This window comes from Tachypleus tridentatus, chromosome 4 (assembly GCF_004210375.1).
Source record: "Tachypleus tridentatus isolate NWPU-2018 chromosome 4, ASM421037v1, whole genome shotgun sequence".
Lineage (NCBI taxonomy): Eukaryota > Metazoa > Arthropoda > Merostomata > Xiphosura > Limulidae > Tachypleus > Tachypleus tridentatus.
Window position 1 is genome coordinate 29333407 of NC_134828.1, and position 27340 is coordinate 29360746.

The 27340-nt window shown below is 35.5% G+C and overlaps 2 protein-coding genes across 2 annotated transcripts in view; one reads left to right on the top strand and one right to left on the bottom strand.

Moving 5' to 3' along the window:
• The window catches only part of LOC143248765 (protein zyg-11 homolog B-like), a 47378-nt gene extending 40459 nt beyond the window's left edge, over positions 1-6919 (bottom strand). The window contains exons 1-2 of the mRNA XM_076497454.1: positions 6713-6919; positions 4005-5003 (exon numbers count right to left, since the gene is read on the bottom strand). Coding sequence (XP_076353569.1) covers positions 4005-4867 — 863 coding nt within the window. The 5' untranslated portion in view covers positions 4868-5003; positions 6713-6919. The remainder of the gene's footprint in view (positions 1-4004; positions 5004-6712) is intronic.
• Positions 6920-11722: 4803 nt separating this feature from the next.
• The window catches only part of LOC143248093 (uncharacterized), a 70639-nt gene continuing 55021 nt past the window's right edge, over positions 11723-27340 (top strand). Inside the window, exons 1-4 of the mRNA XM_076496529.1 lie at positions 11723-12068; positions 13242-13449; positions 22075-22265; positions 25179-25259. Of these exons, the coding sequence (XP_076352644.1) occupies positions 13392-13449; positions 22075-22265; positions 25179-25259 (330 nt within the window). The 5' untranslated portion in view covers positions 11723-12068; positions 13242-13391. The remainder of the gene's footprint in view (positions 12069-13241; positions 13450-22074; positions 22266-25178; positions 25260-27340) is intronic.

The following is a 27340-nucleotide window of genomic DNA, read 5'->3' on the forward strand; positions in this document are numbered from 1 at the left end:
CTCTACGTTCAACAATATGATGATACTTACTCGGGACTCCTTTTGTTCTCTAGGTTCAACAATGTGAAGATACTTACTCGAGACTTCTTTTGTTCTCTAGGTTCAACAATATGAAGATACTTACTCGAGACTTCTTTTGTTCTCTATAGAGCAACAATATGAAGATACTTACTTGGCACCAGTTCTTTTATCCTGTAGTTCTACAGTACTATAGGGATACTTAATTGAGACAAGTTTTTATTCTCTACCTCTACAGTATGGAGATACTTGAAATCATATCTTTTATTTTATACTTCTACAATATGAGGATGCTTACTTGAAATCAGTTATTTTTAATAAAATATTAAACATTATCATTTCTGAAAAAAAATGTAAATATCAAATCATCAAAAACACTTGACTCCTCAATGAAGATTTAACAGACTTGAATAAGATAGTATGCAGTAATTTAAAGTTTTAGTTTTTTAACTAATCATTACCACACAAAATAACATTACCTACAAAGTAACTGCTGAGTTAGTTCCTTAAACAATTACATACACTCAGTCCATCCTCAACGATATCAACTTGAATGTAATAATTACAAGAAATAAGTGATAATAAAAAATCTTAATTTACATTTTCAAATTATATCAGGTCCTTACAGATTGGTGTCAAGTTTCTTTAGCAAGGTTTGATTTGCAACTCTAAAGTAAATTACCCTATGTTAATAACATCATCAAAATCACAAACACATCTGAAAAAAAGTTGCCTTTCCAAAGGGTTCACAAAAGTGTTATGTTTTGAGAGTAAATAAAATCAAAATCAACTGAAAATGTTTTTCTTGTTTTTGAAACTCTTACGTCATGCTATATTGCAGCCTGTACAATTAATAATTCTTCTTGTGATTCATGGCACGTACACATTTTACTAACATCACAAGAGCACAAACTGCAATGTTAAGTGCCCCTTGCAGACAACACACTACTGTATAGCAGTGTGCATGTGTGTGGTTAAAACACGTGATCTCTCAATACAACACAAGGCTCCCTTCCATCAAAATTGCATAAACCAACTTCTCTGGCAGAAAATAAAAAGACTCCTGCATTTGTATGCCATGAAAATTCTAGTATTTCTACAATAATAAGCAGAAGTGAGCTCTTATTAGACTTCATATAAGTTTGCAAAAGTATGACATCTTTGTGGCTTATCAGTGAAGTCTATCCAATAAATCTACCTGGAAACATTTCATCAGTGTGTTTTCCTCCTTTAAAAATCTAGTGATGTGACGAGTAAGGGTGATTCTGTGTCATGTAACACAGGGGTCACCAAACTTTTTCACAGGAGGCCAGATTACTTGGGGAATGACAAGCACGGGCCACATGATCATTATGTTTAATACTCATAAGCTAGAACGAAAGCTCTCTGTAAAAGACTTAACACTAAGTTTAGGATGCCACATTAGCCATGTGGGAGTAGCATGCAATACACACATATAATAAAAAACAAACAGAAATACAACCAACATTTTTATTTACCAAAAGGTTATCAAAGAAGGTGACATTAGCAAAAACAATTGTCACATCGCACATAGTGAGCACATATCTGAATTTCACTAAGCCGCAAAAAAGTTAGTGAGATTTATGAAATTGGTATTTGGCTTTCAAAACATCTTTAGTGTTCGGTTTTGAATTGCTGCATCCAATCATTAGAATTGCTTTCAAATGTTCATCAGTCAACCTTGATCGATGTACTGATTTCACATACTTCATTTTTGAAAATGCTTGTTCACAGATATAAGTTGTTCCAAACACTGATGACATACCAGATGCAAACTGCTTCAGCTTTGGAAAATCATCTTCAGGTATGCAGCTGTAAAATTAAGTTGCCCCTCTCTGTATTTTGCTTTCAACAAGTAATTTCCTTACAAATCGATGACCTCCAGCTGAAGTTCCACTGGCATGTCATAAATGACACAATCAAAAGGATTCTAAAGAATGTCACTTTCGATTCTGTCAAGATCCGAAAATCTCTCTAAAAATGCTTATTTAAATCACCAATAATCTTTTTCTGAAACTCCAGGTTAACATCTTCTGTGATTCCAGCATGAAACTCATTGAAACACTGAAAATGAGAGGTTTCCTCCTTCCAAATGTGCTTCAAACAATGAAAACTTTCTCCGAAATCCTTTAATGATTCTATAGAGATCACAGACAAGGTTATTCTTCCCCTGAAGTTTCAAGTTCAATTCATTCATGTGGGATGTGATGTCCACCAAAAATGACAACTTTGACAACCAGGTTGGATCCGACAGAAGTGAATTGCCTCTATATTTCTCAATAAGAAATATATCTATTTCTCTTCTCAGCTTATAAAAACGAGACAAGACTTTACTGCAGCTGAGCCACCTCACCACCGTGTGATAAGGCAAGTCACAGAAATCCGAATCAATTTCTTCATGAAATGCCTTGAACTGGCGATGATTAAACGCATGACCCCGAATGAAGTTCACTGCAAAATGACTGGTTTCAGTATGCAAGAAATATCTAAGTCTTTTCCACAGAGTGCTTGCTGATGTATGATGCAGTGTATATGAACAGAGCGCTTGGGAGTTGAAGATCTTCCAACTGTTTCCTGATCAGCCCACCAGACCCTTCTTTACTCCAGCCATGTTTTTTTCCTCCATCAACCGTTACACCTCTATGCTGATTCCACTGAAGGTTATAGTCTTGCAAAGTTTTATGCACTTCCATGAAAATGTCTTCTCCAGTTGTTCTTCCGTGCATGCTGCAAACTGATGCCAACTCTTCCGTGATCTGAAAGTCCAAATTAACTCCACGAATGAACACGAGAAGTTGTGACGTACTTGAGAGATTAGTAGACTCATCCAGTGCCAGAGAATACCATAGGAAGTTTCAAGCTTTTTGGCGTATCTGTAATGTGATGTTCTCTCCAAGTTCTTCTGCTCTCCATACAACTGAAGTTGCTGAAAAGCTGATAATTTCAAAGAAATTGGTTTTTTCAGGACACAGCTCATTTGCTGCTTCCATCATACACTCTTTGATGAAGTTGCTGTCAGTAAAAGGTTTTCCTCGCTGTGCCATCCTATGCACTATTTTGTAACTTGTACGAGTGACAGATTCATTTTCAGCAAATTTTCTCATGAAGAGATTTTTTGAGATTCAAAAACACATTTCACGGATTCAAATTTCTCAGAACGAAACTTTCCTGAAAATTTCAAATATGTTGATAGATGTTTTGTATCATAGTGACACCAAAGATTGTACTCTTTCAAAACGACAACACTTTCGGTGCATATCACACATGCAGCTTTCTGGTTTTTTGTTTCCACAAAGAAGTACTTTTCTCCCCATTCTTCATTGAAAGCACGACACTCAGAGTCCACTTTTCTTCTTTTAAAAGCAGCCATAAAGATGGGTGAAAAAAAACAGGATCTGAAAATGAAAAACACAGGATGCTGTGAGAAAAGTATTGTGCTGGTCCAAGAACGCACAAACAAGATATATTGAAGTGTACGTTTGCCACAACACTTACCTAAGAACGAGTTATGAAAAGCACATAACCCGACTACTAAGAGAAATGAGCTTGCTGAAGTGGTAACCCTAGACCGCTGAATTTACAAAACGAGTTGATATTACAAGGGTTAAGTCTGTGCTTGTTTTCAAAATCCTAATGCTTTCATAGATACATACTCGATATGAATAAACAGGCAGCAAGGACAAAAGAAGAATTTTCCTATTGGTCAAAAATGCACGTGACAGCCTTGTTTCTTTTTATCATGTCTTGTGTTTGTCAGCTTAAAGAGACCATCAGTGTGATTTATTTTGTTAGGACAGTTGAACATTTGATGAAATGTCACTTTTTATTTCTAAGTGGCTAGCTGCTGGCAGGCCAGACAAAATGACCTTGAGGGCCGTAGTTTGGTGACCCCTGATGTAACAGATATACCATTTTATGCTTCAAATATTAAACGTTTACCTTGCCCTTCTTAAAAATTATCCTACCTGAGACGATCCATATAAATGCCTTCTTTCCCCGAAATATCTAGTGATGATATATGTGGGAGACATTTCGTCTGACGTAAAAGATCTGACACTCTGTACTTCAGAGGATCCTGCATATCCAGGGCTTGATGATCTTTATCTTCTGAAACATCTAGATAACGCAAATGGTTTAGCTCACACAACACTGAAACTACATCATTATTACTAATTTTCCTTAAATTGTACATAGCCAGAGACTTCAGTCTATCCTTACATCTCCGAAGAGGGGTGATGTCCTCAACTTTTGTATTGGAGATATCTAAGTTTTCTAATAGCTGCAAGTCTTCTGTTACAATTTCCAGTCCATGACTATTAAACTCTGTGTTACTTACATTTAAAGTTAACAAATTTTGTAATTTTGACAGAGCAACGACAACACAGATCTTTCCACTACTGGTAAATATACTGTTAGCCACATTTAGTAAACGTAAATGTCTGAGACTCCAATCCCCAAGGCAGCCAATCAAGTTATTAACAGTTATTTTCATTAAACCAGTTGCTTCCAATTCTGTGATTTTGTGAGAGCGTAGCACCCGTAAGCCTTTAGTGGTAATGCTTGGAGAATTGTGAATGTGAACATGTTCAAGTCGTGTTACATTGGACGTAAACAGAGTGAGAAGGTCGTCAGTTAGAAATCCTCTCTGATCAAGTGTCTCAAGAAGTTGCTCAGACACCTTGCTGGGACAAAACGTATCCTGTGCCTTAAAAACATACCGGGAGGTACTGTCATCTAAATTGGTTTGGACCTCACAGATGGCATCAATGTTTTCACTGATGTAGTTAACACAATATTCTTGAAGAGATAATGGATTATCATCATACATGATGTCTGATAACAAATAAAAGTAATTCTAGAAAGCCTATTTCCTTTTCCCAACTGACTTCTCAATAGTGCATCAGTACAGTTTCAAAATAATCTCATTTTTTTTTACCAAATCCTTTCTTTCTTCATTACATCTCCTGAAATAAAATTAAAGAAATTAGTTCTGCACATATAATTCCTATTCAGAACTTAAGCCATTCAATATTGATTTAATATTTAGTTTTGAATACTTTAGCAATGAGTTCCTGAAATGTAAGCAATATTTAAAGTTCTAGCATAATTTAAAATATTCTGATCTGTGGAAAGTGTACTGGATCTAGCCTGAACCAAAAGGATTAGAAATGTTTTGGTTTCATTAATATTGTTATATTATTTATGTAAACATCTAAATTCTGAACATACATAGATGCACATTTACATACTAATAAAGGATTATGCCACATCAGAAGTAATATGACTGTAAAAATGTTTTTTTATCCTGAACTTACATGGAACAATTGTTAAAGATATTGAAACACACAAACGTTTTGATTTAAATGGACTTGTGTAAGTTATAACAATAGCTTTAAAACTTGATTTTTCAATTTGGGTATAATGTACTAATTTTTAATAACAATATGTTTATTTCAAACATAGCTACATTTCCTGACTTTACCTTAATTTTCAAAAACTTTAACCTTATTTTTAGCATACACAGTGGTTAAATTGGGATTTTGAATTCAAACAGTTTTATGTTACCATATGACAATAAAACTCCCACATCCCCTTGTAGAATTTAAACACTGATGTAACTTTTCTAGAACTGGTTACTTATCAATTGAAACAGGTATTTCTTTTGTCTGTCAAAGAATCAGGACCACTAATTGTCTGAATATATAAGAGATACAATGTTGTTCTCAGCCATCTTAACCGCTGAAAACAGATGTTACAGAGCTGTTTTTCCCAATTACAAATAATAATTTTTATACATGTTAACTAAGTAAGCATTCCATGTTCCCACATGAAATAAATTGCACTTAGTAAATAAGGCAAACGTGGAAAAACACATACAATATGTACGAGATATATGCAGGTAAAACTAAACTACTGATAATATAATATTCTCAATGTATAAGTAGTCAAAGTTAGGGATGTTGTGGAAAGAAATGTTTAAATGATGGACTCTATCTGTATTTACAAAAGCTTTTGGCAATGGTATGTGAATATGGCCAAGCTCATGAAATGTAAAATCCTCTTTTTTGTAAATGAAAACCTCTCCATGGTGTGTAGTATTGAGGGATATAGCACTTTCCATACACACTACAATTTACAATAAAAATTAATATTTTATAACACGATTTTCTATCAATTTAAAAAAGCTAGAATTCATTATCTCAACACAATATTCCAATGGTAACGTGTTACTAGTTTAAAAAAAACTAAAAGCTTATAATGTTTGAAACTGGCAGAGACAACAGTGTATATAGTTTAATTTTAGTTCCAGTATAATCTTGTGACTGTAGTCAGTAGGCCTATAATTTTCTAAAAATTAAAGTTGACAACAAACAACTTGATTTGTTAAACGCAAAACAGGTTTATCTAACGAAACGAGTTTGTTGATGCGAATATATTGATTTTAACGACTTAAACTGGTCAAGTTGAAAATTAAATACACTAAGCTAATAAATAATACTAACGTATGAACACATAGAACAACGATTACTTTAGGTCTCACTTATAACCAAACACTTTTTAAAATGTTCGACCTTTAGCTTATACACTATATAGTAGCATTATTATTAAAAATATAGTTACTATCAGAAATAAATAGTAATTAAGCTTAGCACCATTTAACATGTACACTCACCAGTTCATCTGTAATTTACGCATATATATTTGTATATATTAAACACATAAAAAGGTTATAAATTTTACAAGACACTTAACTTTTAAATTTGAAAGGTAATATATTTTTAAAAGCTAGTTTTAATCGTTATTACTCGTAATATTGCGAAAATACAAATTCATACAGAAACGTATGTGAACATCATGATCCAACTTCCCGATAGAGGCGCTTGATTCAAATGATTTTTGATTAATTATTTAAACTTCTCAGTGACTCAAAGGTAAGTCAGAGATTTTATAACGCTAAAAAATCGAAGTTTGATACTCGGGATAGACAGAACACCAAAAGCCTCATTGTGTTGCTTCGTACTTGACAATAAAGAAATATTTAATTATGTGATATTAAATAACCCTGTAACATTATTCTATGCAACGAAGGATTTTAAGGCAAATTACATGTCAACAGTTGACCTCAACACATTCCAGACAATAAAGTACTCATATTCATCAACAGCATCGACAAGCGTGTTAAGGCGTTCGACTCGTAATCTGATGATTGGGGTTTGAATCCCCGCCACACCAAAAATGCTCGCCCTCTTAGCCGTGGGGGCGTTATAACGTTACGGTCAATCCCACTATTCGTTTGCAAAAGAGTAGCCCAAGAGTTGGCGGTGGGTGGTGATGACTAGCTGCCTTCCCTCTAGTCTTACACTGCTAAATTAGGGAAGGCTAGCACAGATAGTCCTCGAGTAGCTTTGCGCGAAATTCAAAACAAACAAACAAACAAACAATCATCAACAGAAGAGAAAAATAAAACAATTTAAACACGCCGATCCAACTGATGACATAGCTTTTTGTAATTTGACTGCTAGCATAATTATCAATATTTATGATTTATTGAAATTAATATTGTAGAATTTAGCAGCTCTTCTGTGAATATTACGTAATTGTTAATGTCTCTGTCTCCTGCTGCAGCGACGGAAAAATTGCAAAGTGTTGAGAAGCAGCCATACAAAACACCCGTGGGGTATTATAATGTTATCGTCAATCTCACTATTCGTTGGTAAAAAAGTAGCCTAAGAGATGACGGTGGATGGTGATGACTAGCTGCCTTCCCCCTAGCTTCACGCTGCTAAATTAGGAACGGCTAGAGTAGATAGCCCTCGGGTAGCTTTTCGCGAAATTCTAAAACAAAATTAAAACAATCTATAATCGAGAGACGTCAGAACCAAGATTGTTGTTACATCTCTACTTTTATGTATTTGATTTCATTTAGCAAGTGTAAGTAATACTATTAAATTAATTGTACACTGCTGGCCAAAATCTTAAGGCCAATGAACATAAAGAAAAAAAAATTCTATTTTGCGTTGCTAGACTCAACAACCTATTTGAGTAGAGCTTCAAAAGATGAAAATAAGAAAAGGGAAAATAAAAAATAAAAAACTTCTTAAGCATTTAATAGGGAAAATGTGAACACTATGAAATTAGCCTAAATACCAGCTGGTCAAAAGTTTAAGACCATACTGAAACGAAGCGTTACTCAGTAAACACATAACGAAATTTAGTCATTTGTGTTCAAGCATTAGCGTTGTCAACATCTCCCACTGACATCTCCCGTGTTATATTGAGTAAAAACATGGCAAAGGCTAAAAGGTTGACAGAGTTTGAACGTGGCAGAATTGTCGAGCTGCAAAAGCAAGGTCTCTCTCAACGTGCCATCGTTGGCGAGATTGGGCATAGTAAAACTGCTGTTGCAAATGTCTTTAAAGACCCTGAGGGATACGGAACGAGAATTTCAAATGGTTGGCCCAAGAAAATTTCGTTGACGATGAGCAGGAGGATTCGACGGGTTGTCCAGCAAGACACCAGCCGATCGTCGAACCAGATTAAGGCTCTTACGGACGCAGAATGCAACTCAAGAACAATAAGACGGCATCTACGAGAGAAAGGCTTTAAAAACCGTAACGTCTTCAAAGGCAACGCCTTCTTCCACACCACGAAACAGCTCGGTTAAACTTTGCTGAGAAGCACCAAACATGGACGTAGAAAAGTAGACGAAGGTTTTGTTCTCTGATGAGAAAAAAATTTAACCTAAATGGCCCAAATGGCTTCCAACGTTACTGGCATGATAAGGATATCCAACCAGAGACATTTTCTACACGACACAGTGGAGGAGGTTCCATCATGATCTGGGGTGCTTTCTCCTTCCATGCAACAATGGAGCTTCAGGTTATACAGGGGCGTCAAACAGCAGCTGGCTACATTAGCATGTTGGAGAGAGCATCCTTATTGGCTGAAGGCCCTCGCTTGTGTGGAAATGACTGGATCTTTCAGCAGGACAACGCTGCAATCCACAGTGCCTGCAGGACAAAGGACTTTTTCATGACGAATAACGTGATTCTTTTGGACCATCCAGCATGTTCGCTCGAACTGAACCCCATTGAAAATGTTTTGGGGTGGATGGCAAGGGAAGTCTGTAGAAATGGGCGTCAATTCCAAACAGTGCATGATCTTCGTGAAGCCATCTTCTCCACTTGGAATAACATTCCAGCCAGCCTTCTGCAAACGCTTATATCGACCATGCCAAAGCAAATGTTTGAAGTCATTCGCATTGACAGCCGTGCAACTCACTACTGAGACCTCTTGTTGGGCATTTCCTATCCTGTTTAGGACTTCTTTTTGGTATGGTCTTAAACTTTTGACCAGCTAGTATTTAGGCTAATTTCATAGTTTTCACATTTCCTTTTTAAATGCTTACAAAGTTTTTATTTTCATTTTCCCTTTTCTTATGTTCATCTTTCGAAGCTCAACTCAAACAAGTGGTTGAGTCTAGCAACGCAAAATACATATTTTTTGTCTACGTTCATTGGCCTTAATATTTTGACCAGCAGTGTATGTCTAACCAAGTACCCCATTTTGCAACTCCTTCCTACATTACTATACAAATCAATGTATATAAGATTATAGGCATTAGAAATAAATACATATTTGAATATAATGTAAAGTAATTGATGAGCACGTGACATTGTGATGAGATGTAGACGGTTTCATCTTCATAATTTATCGTTTTCGAGATAATTTTTATAGGACTTTCTGAAAAACCTTATCTTTCAACTTAGCTTCCTTTAGTTTGTTTTGTTTTGAATTTCACGCAAAGCTACACAAGGACTATCTGTGCTAGCCGTCCCTAATTTAGCAGTGTAAAATTAGAGGGAAGTCATCACTACTCACTACCAACTATTAGGCTACTCTTTTACCAACGAATAGTGGAATTGTCTATCACATTATAACTCACCCATTGCTAAAAGGGCGATCATGTTTGGTGAGACGGGGATTGGAACCTTCGACCCTCGGATCACAAGTCGAGCGCCTTAACCACCTGGCCATGCCAAGCCTTTAGTTTCTTCGTAGCCAAGAAGAACAAAAATAATAATTGTTGTGGCTTAAAACCGAACATTCAATTACCTACTTGTACTGGAATGAATTGTTGAAGAATATTTAGAAATTATACGAAATGAAAAACAAGCTATTAAACTATATTTGTCTGTGGGGTAAATAAATCCCGTTGGAGGAATGTATTTGATATACCTATTCAAATACTATATGATACGAACTGGATATATTTTTGGACCTATGCTGTACTCCTGACGATGGTGGAAGGAGGTGGTGTTTCACAGTCTGTTTTAAGGTATAGTAAAATTAGAGCTGAACAGTTTTGATGTTTTTGTACATGTTTTACGTGTCGTTTTTCAATGTAACGTGTTTACTGCTGTATCGGTTTAGCTAACTCCTCCAATCTCATTGGTTGTTTAAATGAACGTTGTAATATTTTTCATTGAACATGGAATTCAATAATTTAACAATTTTGTAATTAAATATGCCGGTTTGAGATGGTATTGTGGTTTATTCTTTCCACATGAAAATAGATGGCACTAATAATCAGTTATGACGAGAAAACCCACTTGTAGAGAAAAATATATATGTAAAATGGCTGACGATCACCGAAGAAGGTCGAAACGTTGCTCGCTCCTCTATATCAAAATTTTCTCAACTCAAAGCAGCCGTTTTTACATATATAGATAGCACTAGTGGGCTACTTTTTTAAGTCTGAGCATCCAATAATTAAATTAAATCATTTTAGGTGGAAGTGGAGACCTCGTCCACTCCCGGGGTTACTGTATCAAAGTAAGGTTATGGAAAGTAAGCTTTTACACTGAACAAACTAACGACAATGCCACATGTTTGCATTAACCAATAACAATTCCTTATTCACAGAACAACGACCGAGGAAAGGGTATAACTTTTTCACCGAGACGCTAAATATTATACAAAATAAAACAAGAATATTGATGAATTAATATTTTGTTATTTATCTGAAACTTGAAAATGGTAAACTTTGAGAAGTTCAAAAATGAATATCCTTTCTTTGAAGTCATAAAAAAATTCCAAACACTCGTGACAGTACTCTAAGTGTACCCATGTCAGTGCCTGAAAAAAGGAATATATCCACACACACACACACACACACACACACACACACACACATATATATATATATATCAGTGCAGTTCTTTACAGGAGAGCATACGTGTGCCCAATCCAGTGCTTTAGAAGGGGACATATGGAAGAGAAAATTGACATCAAATGACATCCATTAATTTAATATTGTATGTAGTTTAAGTTACAATTCAAATAAAAATAAAGTTGACGTTTTTGCTGTAATTAATGTTTTGTCTTTATTTATATTTTGTTCTTGTTGGAAACAGATGTAACATTTGCAAATATGTAAGGATAGTTTTATCAAACTTAGATTTTCTTCAACGTAATCAAGATTAATGTATACGCTGAAAATTAAGTCCGTGTCACAAATTCAGAGACCATCCCATGTTTAAAATGTTTTCGCAGTTCCGTACTAAACCAAACCTGAGTAAATTCTGATGAATATATCCCGAATACACGGAATCTGTAAATAAATGTTAGGTTAACAACAGGTGAAAAACCAGTCGTAGCAGTACATAAAGTGTTTAGGTCGCGGAGAGTGAGTAAAGATCTCTTGAATGCCACGCAATCTCGTGTTGACTGATAGACGTAAAGGAATATTGAAAAAAACTTCTTTACATTAGTTGTTTTCTCAAGATTTCTTACTATTCCTCTAATTTACAGTTTACTAGCGTTTCCAAATTATATCTCTCTCAAACCCATAGCAACTTATTACACAGCGACATCCATTTCGAGGTTACCAACCGGAGTGCATCATTTAATGTTGGTAATGTTAAGGAGTTCAAAGAAAGACAACCAGACCAAGAGAAATGAACGTATCTTATCCTTCTAACAATTAAAACGTAGATATATTTCTTACGCTCACATCGTCACTGTGGGTAAGCAATTTTCTTTCTCATACAAAACAGTATAATTACAATTTTTATAGCTACTAAGAATATTTACTTTTATCTTACTCTTCAGTTTATGGAAGAAAACATATACGTCATATGTTCCTAGTTCAGACTACAATATTCAGCGTTATTAAATGTGGTTTAAAATACAATATTAAATGTTAGTAAATGTGGTTCGGACTGCAATATTCAGTGTTAGTAAATTTGGTTCAGAATACAATTTTTGATGTTAGTAAACCGGAGTTCAGACTAAAATATTCAGTTTTTACTAAACATAGCTCAGACTACGATATTAAGCGTTATTAACCGTAGATAAAATATCACCACACAGTCTTTTGTGAAAATAAATAAATAATTTTATGTTAACAAAAATAATAAGTGTAATTATTATGTTTAATGACTTTCATAAAAGTAATAATAACTGTTCTTCACCAAATGAATTTAGTTCTAATCAAGACCGTTATTATTCAAGTAATTTATAGCATAAATATTGTCTCAACCATTACTGTCTGTCGTAATTTAGCTAACCTGAAGAGCCCTGATATTGTACGAAAACCCTCATCAGCTATAAATAGTCGATACAGTGTAGCTGATATATAATTGCATTTTTCCTTATTTTAACAAGTTCATATGATTAGTACCTACAGATTAAATTACATTAGTGTTAGGACCTATCGTTATTCTACGTTATTTACTTCTAAAATACTGGTTATTTCCGTTGAAAATGAGTGTTCTTTATGTCTATGTTTGACCTTTATATGTTTCACTGACTAGCAACAAACTACACAGCATACAACCTTTCTGTGGAGTGTATATAGCGATATATAAATGTCCTTATTTGGAAAATAAAACACTGAAAATCTAAGTACTAGTAATAATGCTATAAAAAATGGTGAAATATCGGCTGAAAACAAATAGGGACTGTGTGAATTACATATACTATTTTGCTCTCATGCCACAAGACCTTTCTTCCCACTTCCTTATCTTATAACCTAGCAGTAGTAACACTAGTTAAATAATCTTATATTTGAGGCGAAAACCCTATGACTTGGGTATTTCTCGAATAAGCGGAATAAAAACAGGGAAAATTACTTCACGAATAAACATAGCTTACGTTTGACAACTAGGTGTGAATTAGCTCTTATTTTAACTTTATAGGAGCTTGAAGTCATTATCCAAGTGTGGTGCATTTGACGACTATACCAGGCCAACCAGTCTAGGTGGTGAAAGAAATACGGAACATAAGGCTAGACTTGTCACTTCATGGAAAAGTTCTTACTGAGAAACAAGGAATCATATTAAACAGAAATGCTGAATGTACTAGACTCATTGCGAGACTCTTATACCAGGATTCTTGATGCAGGAGGTAAGACATCTTATTTTATAAGTCTTGGCATCACTTTATGGTTTCGGATTCATAGTCTGACAACGCCCTCTAAATATGGATTAGTAAGTCAGAGACGTTTGTTAAAAATTATGAAATTATGTAAATTATGTTTTAACCCTCTAATAAAATCAAGTTCTAATATAAGTTAAGCACTTCCGTGATTCAAACGGTACTGTAAGCCATGAAGTATTACAAATTAAGCATCGTTGTGAATCAATAACTATTGTAAATTACGTACTACAGTAAAACGAAAACTATAGTATATTAAGAGCTACAATGCTCTGTCTATAATCACTCGTACTATGCGAATGTGATGGCGGGTTTCAAAAATCGAGCATAAATGTTTAGAAAATAGAAGTTATTTAAAAATATTAAAATATCAGAACGATTTTAAATATACTAAGAAAATACTATAAAGTCTAAATGATTTCAAATATTTTCCAGTAATACTACAATACCAAAATGATTGCAAATGTTCTTTCGTAACACTACAGTATTAAAACGATTTTAAATTGTCTTTAGTAATACTACAATATCTGTCTAATGGAAATAAATTTAAAGAAAATAATATCCACACATTTTTCACTATAAATACCGTATCCACCATTATATGGCTGTTTCAAGAAAAAAAAATCAGATAAATTATTAATGAATTAAATAATATGACTTAACTTGTTTTTAATTTACTAAGAGTTATTTTTTTATAGTGAACTGGGTGCCAAATTATCAAGATTTGGTATAAAGGGTTTTTAATACACTCGATTTAGATGTGTGAATAAAGAAAACAAAATAATTAAATCATACTTTAATTTATTTATAATTAAGCACAAAGTTGTACAGTGGGATATTATGCTCTGTCCACCACCGGTATCGAAACCCGGTTTTTAGCGTTGTAAGTCCGCTGTGCTACTGTTTCAAATTCAATGCACTGTGGATTTTGAAAAAAGCAAAATCTAATATATTTTACTCTCTACGATTTCTTAAACATTCAGAGTGCTCTTCATTTGTGGAATCCAGAAAAGAAAAAAAAAACCTTTTAAAGGCTAGAGATTCCTGATCTATAATGTGTAGTTTCTTCCGTATAAAATAAGATAATATAGTAGCCGCACGAAGTACAAAACAGTTGATGGTATGAATCAATATTGTTCTGTAGTATTTGGTAGAACGTGTCCCTCATTTACACTGTGACGTTGATAACCAAGTAATGTTGATTTGTTTGTTATCCTAGCAGGTGAGAAAATAAACATGCCTTTAATTCCTGACGTCAGACTTTAAACTGAGAATGATGAACGTGCTATTACTTGGAAAAGTAACTCAGAAAGAAGTTCATCGAATTGAGAATCGTAATAATCCGAGTACATAACGAATTAAATAATCGAATTTAAAAAGAACATTAAAAGGAAAAGAAAAAGAACTTAAAGGAGAGCATTAACTGTTATAGCGATAAAAACAGACGTGTAAAGGTATTTAGAGATTAGGGCTATTGGATGTGAGATAAAACACCCTGGGAAAGCAGCAACCCTTTTAAAGATCAGGGCTCTTGTGTATGTGATACAATAGAATGGAAAACCGACACTACTCGTAGAGCTTAGGGTTGTTGAGTGTATGATAAAATACCAAAGGGAACCGGCAAGTCTTTCAGATTTTGAAACTCTTAGATATGTAATTACACATTATGAGAAACCGACAATACTTGTAGAGCTTAGGGTTGTTGAGTGTATGATAAAGTACCATAAGAAACTGGCAAGCCTTTTAGATTTTAAAACTCTTGGATATCTAATCACACATCATAGAAAAGCGGCAAACATTTTATAATTTAGGGCTATTAGATGTGTCCCATAGGTAAGCAAAAAAAATCAGTTAAGTGCTTAGGGCCTTTGAGTGCGTGGTTAAACATCATTCAAATTAGTTTTGTCTTCATTTATTTTTAACAGATACAAGCACTGAGTTTATTTTTAGTTTGAATATGGCAAAATAACATATAGAATAATTATTTATTGTTACGGAAACAGGAGTATACCATCTTGATTTATAATCTAAAATGTTGGTGTTACTTCTGAAAGGTTTCATTTTATTGTTCTGAGTTATGTTCTATATGATGTTTCACTTCTATCAGAGATCTGAAAAAGTTAAAAAGCAAATTAACTAAATAAACAGGGTCGCGGGTTTGCATCTCCGTCGCGCCAAACATGCTTGCCCTTTCAGCCGTGGGGGCGTTATAATGTGACGGTCAATCCCACTATTCGTTGGTAAAAGAGTAGCTTAAGAGTTGGCGGTGGGTGGTGATAACTAGCTGCCTTCCCTCTAGCCTTACACTGCAAAATTAGGAACGGCTAGCGCAGATAGCCATCGAATAGCTTTACGCGAAATTGAAAAACAAAAACAAACAAACTAAATATAAATAAATAAAACATTTCAGGATTTAAGTTAGATCAACCTTGTATATTTTGTTATATAACTGGTGTTTAAAAACGCTGTATTTTATATATTTTTGATATTATTTTAGATTATTTGTAAAGAAACAATAAACAGACAGATTAGTTAGTTAGTTAGTTATCACCATTAGATTCCATCTAGGAACATAGGGCCGCAATCATTGTGGATTCTTCAACAAGTATTTAAGTGAGTAGGTTGTTAGCCCACTGCACCGAGCCGTCCCTAATTTAGCAGTCTATGACTAGAGGGAAGGCAGCTAGTCATCACCACCCACCACCAACTCTTGGGCTACTCTTTAACATACAGGTACTAATTCTCTAAATTATTTTCGAATCATTTTTCTCGAATTAAATGTTATTACAACACGGGCTCAACTGCTATATTCAACATATTAATATAGTGTATTTTCACGCCTACAGATGGCAAGACAGTTCAACTGTACGATACTTTTTATATACTTGGGTAAGATGGCGATGGAATATCAATCATCGTCATTGCCAGTAATCAGGGTAGCCTAAAGAGTAACTGTCATTCATTCACTATCTTTAAATGGCCGAGTATTAATTATTAACTCTTCTGTGTGTTTCTTATATTTCACACTTCCTCTGCTTATCTCTTGCCAACGTCATGGAAGTACATGATCGAATTCTGATTATAAATACCCAGAACTTCCTAAAAGATGGCAGCAGATTACCAAAATGTAGTGATGATATAATGTAGATGGTATATATAATCTAGTAATAAAAAATATAAAATAATTAATAATTACAATGAAGAACCACGTAAGCAACTTAACCGAGAACGTGTTTATACTGTAATAATTGTGGCTAAAATAGTATAAATCACAGAGAAAGTTTACAAAACGTATGCATTTATCCCTCTTTATCAAAAGTCGAATATGGTTGATTTACTGTTTGTACAAGTTACTTTTTTATGCGTAAGTTAAATGTACATTTTTAAGAAATATGCGTGAGTAATCTCAACATTTACCAATTTTGATAAAAGAGTTTGTATATAGAATCACACACAAAAGGTTCAATGAACTTTGTATTTATTAATACCAGTGATTTTCAAACATATATTTTCAGTATATATCCATGTGTAAAGTCAACACTGGCATTTACCAATGTTGTCTGGCATGGCCAGGTGGATAAAGCGCTCGACTTACAATCTGAGGGTTGCGACTTCAAATCGCCTTGACAGCAAACATACTCTTCCTTTCAGCCGGGGGCGTTATAATGTGAAGGTTAATCCCACTATTCAATGAAAAAAGAGTAAGCCAAGAGATGACAGTGGGTGGTGATGACTAGCTGCCTTCCCTCTGATCTTACACAGCTAGCGCAGATAGCCCTCGTGTAGCTTTGCGCGAAATTTATAAAACAAACAAAACTTCACCAGTGATCTACAGTTTGTTTGTTTTTTGAATTTCGCACAAAACTATTCGAGGGTTATCTGTGCTATCCGTCCCTAATTTCGCAGTGTAAGACTAGAGGGAAGGTAGTTAGTAATCACCACCCACCAAGCATATTTGGCGCGACGGGGATGCGAACCCGCGACCTTTGATTACGAGTCGCACGTCTTAACGCGCTTGACCATGCCGTGCCGTAATCTACACACAGCGACTGTAAGAATGTTTTGTTTTGTTTTAAATAGGTGTATATTGCTTTAAGGTTTATTGTTTATTACTCTATTTCAGCTAATGGAACGTAATAATTTGTGAAATATCTAGTTAACAACGTGTTCCTAATTATTCGATTCATTAGTAACACCGATACAAAAAGAGAGGAATTCCAATGTAAAATCCAGATTATTATTTGTTGTCTTTCCAGTAATAACTTTCACCTATCAGTCAAGTTCACAATAAACCTACCAAACGCAGAAGTATTCTTAACGTTCTTAAACGTAGCCCTAAATATCCAAGACAAACAAATACGGAGCTCCATGCATAATAAAGAATGCAATAAACTGATATTTCGCCATTAAAATATCATACCATCCAAAGAGAGTCAAAATGCAAACATAATATAACATGAGAATTGAAAAGAATAAATCGAATGTGCTTCACGCAGAATGTTATACACAGCAACGACTTTAAAACATTACTATACGAAACAGTTACTTCGAATATTACATCGAATATGTTTACAAATTACAAAAGCATTACAACAGCAACAGTCTTGAAAGAAACAAAGAAAAAAAACATACACGAAAATACCAACAATAAACATTCCGTTCATAAAGAACACAATCCCAACCAATTGTCGTAGGCCCGGCATGGCTAGATGGGTTAAGACGTGCGACTCGTAATCTGAGGGTCGTGGGTTCACATCCCCGTCGCACCAAACATGCTGGCCATTTCAGCAGTGGGGGCGTTATAATGTGAAAATCAATCCCACTATTCGTTGGTAAAAGAGTAGCCCAAGAATTGGCGGTGGGCGGTGATGACTAGCTGCCTTCCCTCTAGTCTTATACTGCTAAATTAGGGACGGCTAGCGCAGATAGCTCTCGAGTAGCTTTGCGCGAAATTCAAAAGCCAACAAACAAACCAATTGTCGTAAAGCAAATAAACAAGCTGAACTAATAATCAAAACAACACAAAAAAACAAACAAACAGGTAAAACACTGAAACAACTATTAGTTATTCTTCATTCTCAGAAACAAAATGTGCCAACAAAACAATGCTGCGCCAGAGAAAATGGAGCAGGAAAATATGCCACATCATAAACGTAGTCTATCAAATCATTGGTAATATATGTGGAGATGCATGTATAGGAGAAACCGGAAGACCTGTGCACACGCACATCTCAGAACACATCAATGTGTTATATGTGCATGACCAACACAACACTGCTCCAGCAGAACACTTCCTCTACAAATGTGGAACCATAAACACACACACAAAGTAAATAAAATTTACATCTTACAAACAATCAAATATTTTAAAGACAGAAAATATATGGAAGCTACACTCATTGTCCAGAAAAATCCAAAAACGAACAGAGATAATGACTGGTACATGTAACTCATTCAAAAAACAACACATCATGCCAGTATACCTGGTAGTGTTACTTTTAGTTTAACATTTATGTACTCTGGAGTATCACATAGTCTTACAATATGTTTTCAACTTTGCAAGCAAACTTCGTATTCTTTCAACTGTAGATTTGTTTCTCAGCAGCTTATATTTTCTGTCTATGTATTTTTTGTACCTAATCTCCTTACTTTTATTTTTGTTTAGTTTGAATTTCGCGCAAATTTAGTCCCTAATTTAGCACTGTAAGACTAGAGGGAAGGCAGCCTGGTCATCACCACCCACCGCTAACCCTTGAGCTACTCTTTTACCAACGAATAATGGAATTTACCGTAACATTATAACGCCCCCACCGCTAAGAGGGCGAGCTTGTTTGGTGTGGCGGGGATTCGAACCCCCAATCATCAGATTACAAGTCAAGTGCCTTAACCACCTAGCCATGCTGGGCCTCTTTACTTTTATATCTCATAAAATATTTATATACGTTATATGTTAGTGTAATTGTATAGTTAGTATTGAAATTATACCATAATATTTCAACAAATAATGAAACAATTATGATAATTTATACATTGTTAGACGCACGTTACGGCATAATCGAGAAATAGAATATTACAAGGAATTTTATATCTCAACAAACATTTTAATATCAAACAGTTGTGTGTACATATATATATATATATTTGGAGCGTAAAGATAGTTTTTTCTCAACTTTTTTTATCTAGATTTATTAAAAACAATAACACTTTTACACACGTGCAACTGGAAATATCTATAGTGACCTTTTCGCCTCAAGTGACGTCACTCAAGGCGAAATTGTCAACTACACTTTAGTAAGGATGTATCGGGCTTATTACAATTAAGACATTTATTATTGTTCACGGGCTTTCGACGTACAATGAAGTTTTTTCAGTTTTTATCTACTGTCAAGCAGAAGTAAAATAAAAAAAAACCACGTTTAGTAAAGATCAGTTGTATTTCGTTGATCTGTGTGTTTTCTAATAGCAAAGCCACCAAGGGGAATCGAACCCCAGATTTTAACGTTGTAAATTCGTAGACTTACTGCTGTACCAGAGGGGGACTTGTTAATCTTTAAGCAGAAATAAACGGATTTTTGGTCGTTATTTATATATATATTCTACCACTGTTTAGAGAAGACACGGCGTGGCCAAGTGGTTAAGGCACTCGACTCGTAATCCGAGGGGCGCGGGTTCGAATCCCCCTTACACCAAACATGCTCTTCCTTTCAGCCGTAGGGGCTTTGTGACAGACAATCCTTTCGTGAAATAATAGCCCACGAGGTGATGATGGTGACTTCCTTCTAGTCTTACACTGCTAAATTATAGACGGGTAGCGCAGATAGCCCTCCTAGAGCTTTGTGTGAAATTCAAAACAAATCAAGTCATTAGATAAAGGGAAAAATTAATTTTGTCTGTAAAGTTTACATTGTAAACGTTTAAGAGGGCGGACTAACTACGCTAGAAAGCGGGTTTCGATACCCTTAGTGGTCACAGCACAAATAGCCCATTGTGTAATTTTGTGCTTAACTTAAACAAATAAACTAATGAAAAGGGAGTTAAATATCTCTTACATAATGACTCAGCGGCAAATCTGAAAGCTTATAACGCTAAATACGTAATTTTTATCTGTGGTGGGCACAGTACAAATAGCCCATGAGGTAGCTTTATGCTTAACAATAATATAAACAAAGAGGTAAAAATTCGTCATTAGATTAACAGAAGTAAGTGTGTCTTCTTATTAGTGCAACTAAACCATACTTTACTTTCTACTTTTTATTGGTCTTCACAACATATCATGATACTTCTCTGGCCTTGGAGCTGCACACCATCACAACATTTAATGTCTCGTAAATAACAATATAAACAACACTTTGACTGAGGCCTTGCGTGTTTTTAATCCAATTCTGCACTGTATTGACCGAAATGCTATTTCGAAGAGGTTTGCAATACTAAAAGTTCGAAGTTGAAATGCTAATACACTCGTCTTACTAATACAGGAACGAAATGATCCAATATATTTTGTTTTGGAATTTCGCACAAAGCTACTCGAGGGCTATCTGTGCTAGCCGTCCCTAATTTAGTAGTGTAAGACTAGGGGAAGGCAGCTAGTCATCACCACCAACCGCCAACTCTTGGGCTACTCTTTTACCAACGAATAGTGGGATTGACCGTCACATTATACACCCCCACGGCTGGGAAGGCGAGCATGTTTAGCGCGACGCGGACGCGAACCCGCGACCCTCGGATTACGAGTCGCACGCCTTACGCGCTTGGCCATGCCAGGCCGATCCAATAGATATTGTCAGTTTTTATACGCCATGGTGTATTGGTCGTTGAAAAGAATTAACTTCTGAGAGTCAAAAGCTGGATGTAGAATACAATTTTAACTTTAAATTTCAAATCTGGAGTAGGCAAATTGTAAGAGTCTGTTAAAAATATCCACTCCAATGTTGTTTCCCATTGTGGATGTTAGGCCTATAGAAGCCCAATTCTGCTGTAGTTTTCAACGTTTACACTCGTACTTTAAACTTCTTGCCTGCATTTATCAATAGCATTTTAAATGAGTTATCTCTCGTCATCCCCCTCAGCTGGTAAACAAAAGGCGTACTAAGCAGTAAACTGAAGACAGGCCTGAACTGCTGTGTTCACACACTGCTAGGTTTAAAGATACATTACTCAATAGGAACAATTATAAAGGCCGAGTAGGTTAAATTTATAAACTGTAGGTAACTTGATTTTCGAAAGGGGCCTGGCATGGCTTAGCGCGTTAAGACGTGCGCTTCGTAATCTGAGAGTCGCGCCCTCCCAGCCGTGGGGGCGTTATAATGTTACAGTCAATTCCACTATTCGTTGGTAAAAGAGTAGCCCAAGAGTTGGCGGTGGGTGGTGAGGCCTTCCCTCTAGTCTTACACTGCTAAATTAGGGACGGCTAGTACAGATAGCCCTCGAGTAGCTTTGTGCGAAATTCCAAAACAAACAAACAAACGATTTACGAAAGACGAGTATATTGATTTAAGAAGAATAGGTGTGTTGATTTAATAAAATAGAGGGAAGTACATTTACACGATACACGTTATCTTTATTTTTAAATTGTTGGTTTTGTTATTACCTGATTAGATCCCAGGGTTGGAGACTGGCCTCTTATGCAGAGTCCATGGCCTACACTTATGCTTGTATTCTGCTACGTGTACTTCGTGAAGGTTGTTGGCCCTACTTGGATGAAAGATAGAAAGCCGTTTTACCTCAGAAAACTGATGGTAGTCTACAACTTTACAATGGTTGTCGTTAATGCCTGGCTTTTCATACAGGTAAAATAATATAAATTTTACGTATGGTTTTTGGTAATTATTTTTATAAGTGATCGACTTTTCGCACCATCTATAGGCAAAATATACGTAGTAATATATTAGATTTAGATTTTAACTTTAATTATGGACCATTTTTGAGCAATGGCCTTGCCTACGTATACAGAATATGCTCTAACCGTTAAAAGTTAAAATTCAGTTTTCAACTATATTTATCCACAATGTCTAGCTCTTCATACTCAGGAATTTAATATGAGATTTCAGAATAAATTTTATATCACTACGTTTAAGATTATTGTATTAAATATTCTAATATTACAATCACCCAATTAAATGGATGCAGTAGCAAAGGAATATTATTTTTTATAAGCCTAATATGATTTTAGTAGACGAACTTACAGATAATTAGTTATACTAACTACGAGCCTGAGGGCTGAGGGCTGTTCAAAAAATACGCGGACTGTTTGAATTGCGCGGCTCCAGTTGGTTCCAGGGGAATCCGCTTGGTGTCGCTAGGTTCGCACATATCAGCTGATTGCGATGCCATTTCCCGATTGCAGGTATCTTCATTTGTGTATTAGTTACGCGATTTTAAGTGAAGTGCGATTTTTTCGTTTGGCGGATTTCAGAATGAATGATCTGAATGAGCAACGACTTGCTGTGCAATTTTGTGTTAAACTTGGAAAATCTGCGACTGAAACTTTTGCTATGCTTAACACGACTTACGGTGATGTTGCTATGAATCGTACAGCATGTTTCAAGTGGCATGAACGTTTTAAGGATGGTCGACAGTCCATTGAAGATGATGAGCGTCCTGGACGTCCTTCCACGTCAACTGACGACCCACACGTCGACAAAATCAACACCCTGGTGCGGGCAAATCGACGTCTGACTGGTGTCTTGCTGAAGAGTGTGGGATATCAGTTGGATCTTGTTACGAGATTTTGACCGAAATATTGAAGATGCACCGCGTTGCTGCGAAATTCAGCCCTCAGAACTCGTGAGTTTTTGGCCAAACACTCGATCACTGTTCTTCCCCACCCCCCTACTTACCTGACCTTGCTTCTTGCGATTTTTTCTTGTTCCCCAAACTCAAAAGACCCTTGAATAGAAGAAGATTTGAGACGATTCCTGAGATTAAGGCAAATGCGATGAAGGAGCTGGAGGACATTACAAAAGAAGCGTAGCAGGACTGTTTCAACAATTGGAAACACCGTTGGGGAGGAGAGTACTTTGAAGGGGTCCCAGACCTGTAACTTCTAAATAAAGTACATTTTGTTTTATGACTTCAGTCCGCGTATTTTTTTAACAGACCTCGTACACTGCTGGCCAAAATCTTAAGGCCAATGAACATAAACAAAAAAATATGCATTTTGCGTTGTTAGACTCAATCACTTATTTGAGTTGACCTTCGAAAGATGAAAATACGAAAAAGGAAAATAAAAAAAAACTTTTTAGCACTTAATAGGAGAAATGTGAAAACTATGAAATTAGCCTAAATACTAGTTGGTCAAAAGTTTAAGACCATACCAAAAAGAAGTCCTAAAGAGTGTAGGAAATGCCCAACAAGAGGTCTCAGTAGTGAGTTGCACGGCCATCATTGCGAATAACTTCAAACATTCGCTTTGGCATGGTCGATATAAGCGTTTGCAGAAGGCTGGCTGGAATGTTATTCCAAGTGGTGAAGATGGCTTCACGAAGATCATGCACTGTTTGGAATTGACGCCCATTTCTACAGACTTCCCTTACCATCCACCCCAAAACATTTTCAATGGGGTTCAGTTCGAGCGAACATGCTGGATGGTCCAAAAGAATCACGTTATTCGTCATGAAAAAGTCCTTTGTCCTGCAGGCACTGTGGATTGCAGCGTTGTCCTGCTGAAAGATCCAGTCACTTCCACACAAGCGTGGGCCTTCAGTCAATAAGGATGCTCTCTACAACATGCCAATGTAGCTAGCTGTTGTTTGATGCCCCTTATAACCTGAAGCTCCATTGTTGCATGGAAGGAGAAAGCACCCCAGATCATGATGGAACCTCCTCCACTGTGTCGTGTAGAAAATGTCTCCTGTGGGATATCCTTATCATGCCAGTAACGTTGGAAGCCATTTGGGCCATTTAGGTTAAATTTTTTTCTCATCAGAGAACAAAACCTTCGTCTTCTTTTCTACGTCCCATGTTTGGTGCTTCTCAGCAAAGTTTAACCGAGCTGTTTCGTGGTGTGGAAGGAGGCGTTGCCTTTGAAGACGTTACGGTTTTTAAAGCCTTTCTCTCGTAGATGCCGTCTTATTGTTCTTGAGTTGCATTCTGCGTCCGTAAGGGCCTTAATCTGGTTCGACGATCGGCTGGTGTCTTGCCGGACAACCCGTCGAATCCTCCTGCTCAACGCCGGCAAATTTTTCTTAAGTCGACCACTTGAAATTCTCGTTCCTTATCCCTAAGGGTCTTTAAAGACATTTACAACATCAGTTTTACTACGCCCAATCTCACCAGCGATGGCACGTTGAGAGAGACCTTGCTTTTGCAGCTCGACAATTTTGCCACGTTCAAACTCTGTCAACTTTTTAGCCTTTGCCATGTTTTTACCCAATGTAACACAGTAGATGTCAGTGAGAGATGTTGACAACGCTAATGCTTGAACACAAATACCTAAATTTCGTAACGTGTTTAAGACCATATTGAAATGACCAACTAGTTTTTAGGCTAATTTCATAGTGTTTACATTTTCCCTATTGCATGCTTAAAAAGTTTTTTATTTTTCATTTTCCCTTTTCTTATTTTCATCTTTCGAAGCTCTCCTCAAATAAGCTCTAACAACGCAAAATGCATATTTTTTCTTTATGTTCATTGGCCTTAAGATTTTGGCCACCAGTGTATTTTAAAGTTTCAAGTACTAATCAAACTTTTTATCGCTAAAGATAGGAAGGCTAGGATGGTTCAACAACTATAATTGGAGATGCCAGCCTGTGGATTATTCCGATAACCCAGAGGCTATGCAGGTAAGACCAATCAGTCTAATATAATTGTCTTCTTTTCTGGAAATTGTGATTTTGTTGTTTCAGAGAAGAAAATAATAATAATAAAACTTATCTGTCGAAATATTCCTTAAAGTTTTCATTTTCTTTAACTTCAGCAGCATGTCTCAGCTTAGATGAATTCGCTCAACAGTAATCAGTCAGAATGCTTTTAACAATGGTCTTCAGTTGTAATAAAAAAATTAACATTTCGTAACAATAAAACTTATTAACTTCCCGTTCTTTTAAGAAAAGGAAAACAAGGAAACTATATGAAGTTCTCACTCTGTAAAGAGTTCTGTATATTCAGATTTGTCAACATTTATCACGCTTAACGAAAGCTCTTTTGTATTTGTACATTATTTATGGATTAAACTTTAATATTAGAAAATTCGCATGACACAAACGATATATTAATATTTGAAATCCTATTTTTGTGGTAAACCAACTAGTAATTCTGAAATAACTTCCAAAGTATTAAAGTTTATTTAAAAAACATTTAATATAAATTTCGAGTATTTTTTCTGGCTTACCACTAGGGAGTGTGTGTGTTTTCTTATAGAAAATTTAGAATTGTAAATCCGTAGACTTATAGCTGCACTAGCGGGGAATCTACCACTAACGAAATTAATCTAATTAATTATTCTTTCATGAAATATGAAATATTTATATAACAAGTTAAAATTTAAAACTGATGAAAACTATAACGTAGCAGCTATAAAACTATATATAAATCGTAAAGACTACAATCAACTATTTTTAACCCTTCTTATAATTGTGATAACGTGTGGAGATATTATGTGGTTTTACATAATAAGAAACAATGTTTTAATTTTAAAATGGGATTATTCAAAAATAAATTGCTTTCCCTACGGGATTACAAACTAGTTTCTTTGGTTTTTGAATTTCGCTCAAAGCTACGCGCGGTCTATCTGCAGTAGCCGTTCCCAATTTAGCAGTGTAAGACTAGAGGGAAGACAGATAGAAATCACCACCCACCGCCAGCTTTGGGCTACTCTTCTACCAGCGAACAGTGAGATTAACCGTCACATGTTTTACCCCCACTGCTGAAAGGGCGAACATATTTGGTGCGACGGGGATGCGAACCTGGGACCCTCAGATTACGAGTCGAACTCTTCAACCGAACTGGCCATGCCGAGCTCGATAACAACGCAGTATATGAAAAATATCAAAATTATTTATTTAGTAAGCAAAAGATCTCAGTGCAAACAAAAATATGGCGTTCGCTTTTCCACATTTAAATCTTTTGTTCGAATGTACATTCAGCTCAGTAACATGTACTGTCATTACTTTCTTTGTGCGTTGTTTTTATTCGTTTTCAATCCCTAACAACATTAGATGATTGCTTTTAACACTGATGCAAAAAACGTTTGTTTTTCTTTTTATGATTTTCATCTGCAATAATACTGGGCAAACTTTCAGTTACCATGTTTGAGAATGAAATAGTAAACAAGTTTATTAACTCACATATAAACTGGGAAATTCCAAAGAACCAATAGGGAAATTAAAGTGAGAACATATTGACAGAGTTCAATTTATGTAAATCACTACATCGGTTTTATCTTTTTGGGTAACACAGCTGAATTTTGAACTCTGCACTATTAACCAGTCTCAACAACTGACCAATGTGAAAGAACTAGGTTTTTCATAACGTTGGTTAAGCTTCTTGGCTTTTCATTTGGAGCACTCGTAGGGTCAACAACCTTGGCATACCCGAACATTGAATCATCAAACCAGAATTCCTATGTTATCTAAATATGCTTTTTTAGTCAATAAAATTTTATTGGTCAATAAATTTTGGTAATTTCTTCGTGATTAATATTTTCCTCATTTATTTTCATGTCTGTGAATGTGAACATAGACATTCCATGTTTAAATGTACACGCAGCCTGAATAAAAATGGAGTATAATATTGTAAAATAATCTTAAATGGAATACGATTTATCACTACATGACTTATAAATCCAAGAAAATATTTCAAGCACAAGTCTACTGGTATGTGAATGGTCACGATTTCTGTGATTGAGAAGGAAGACGTCTACTGA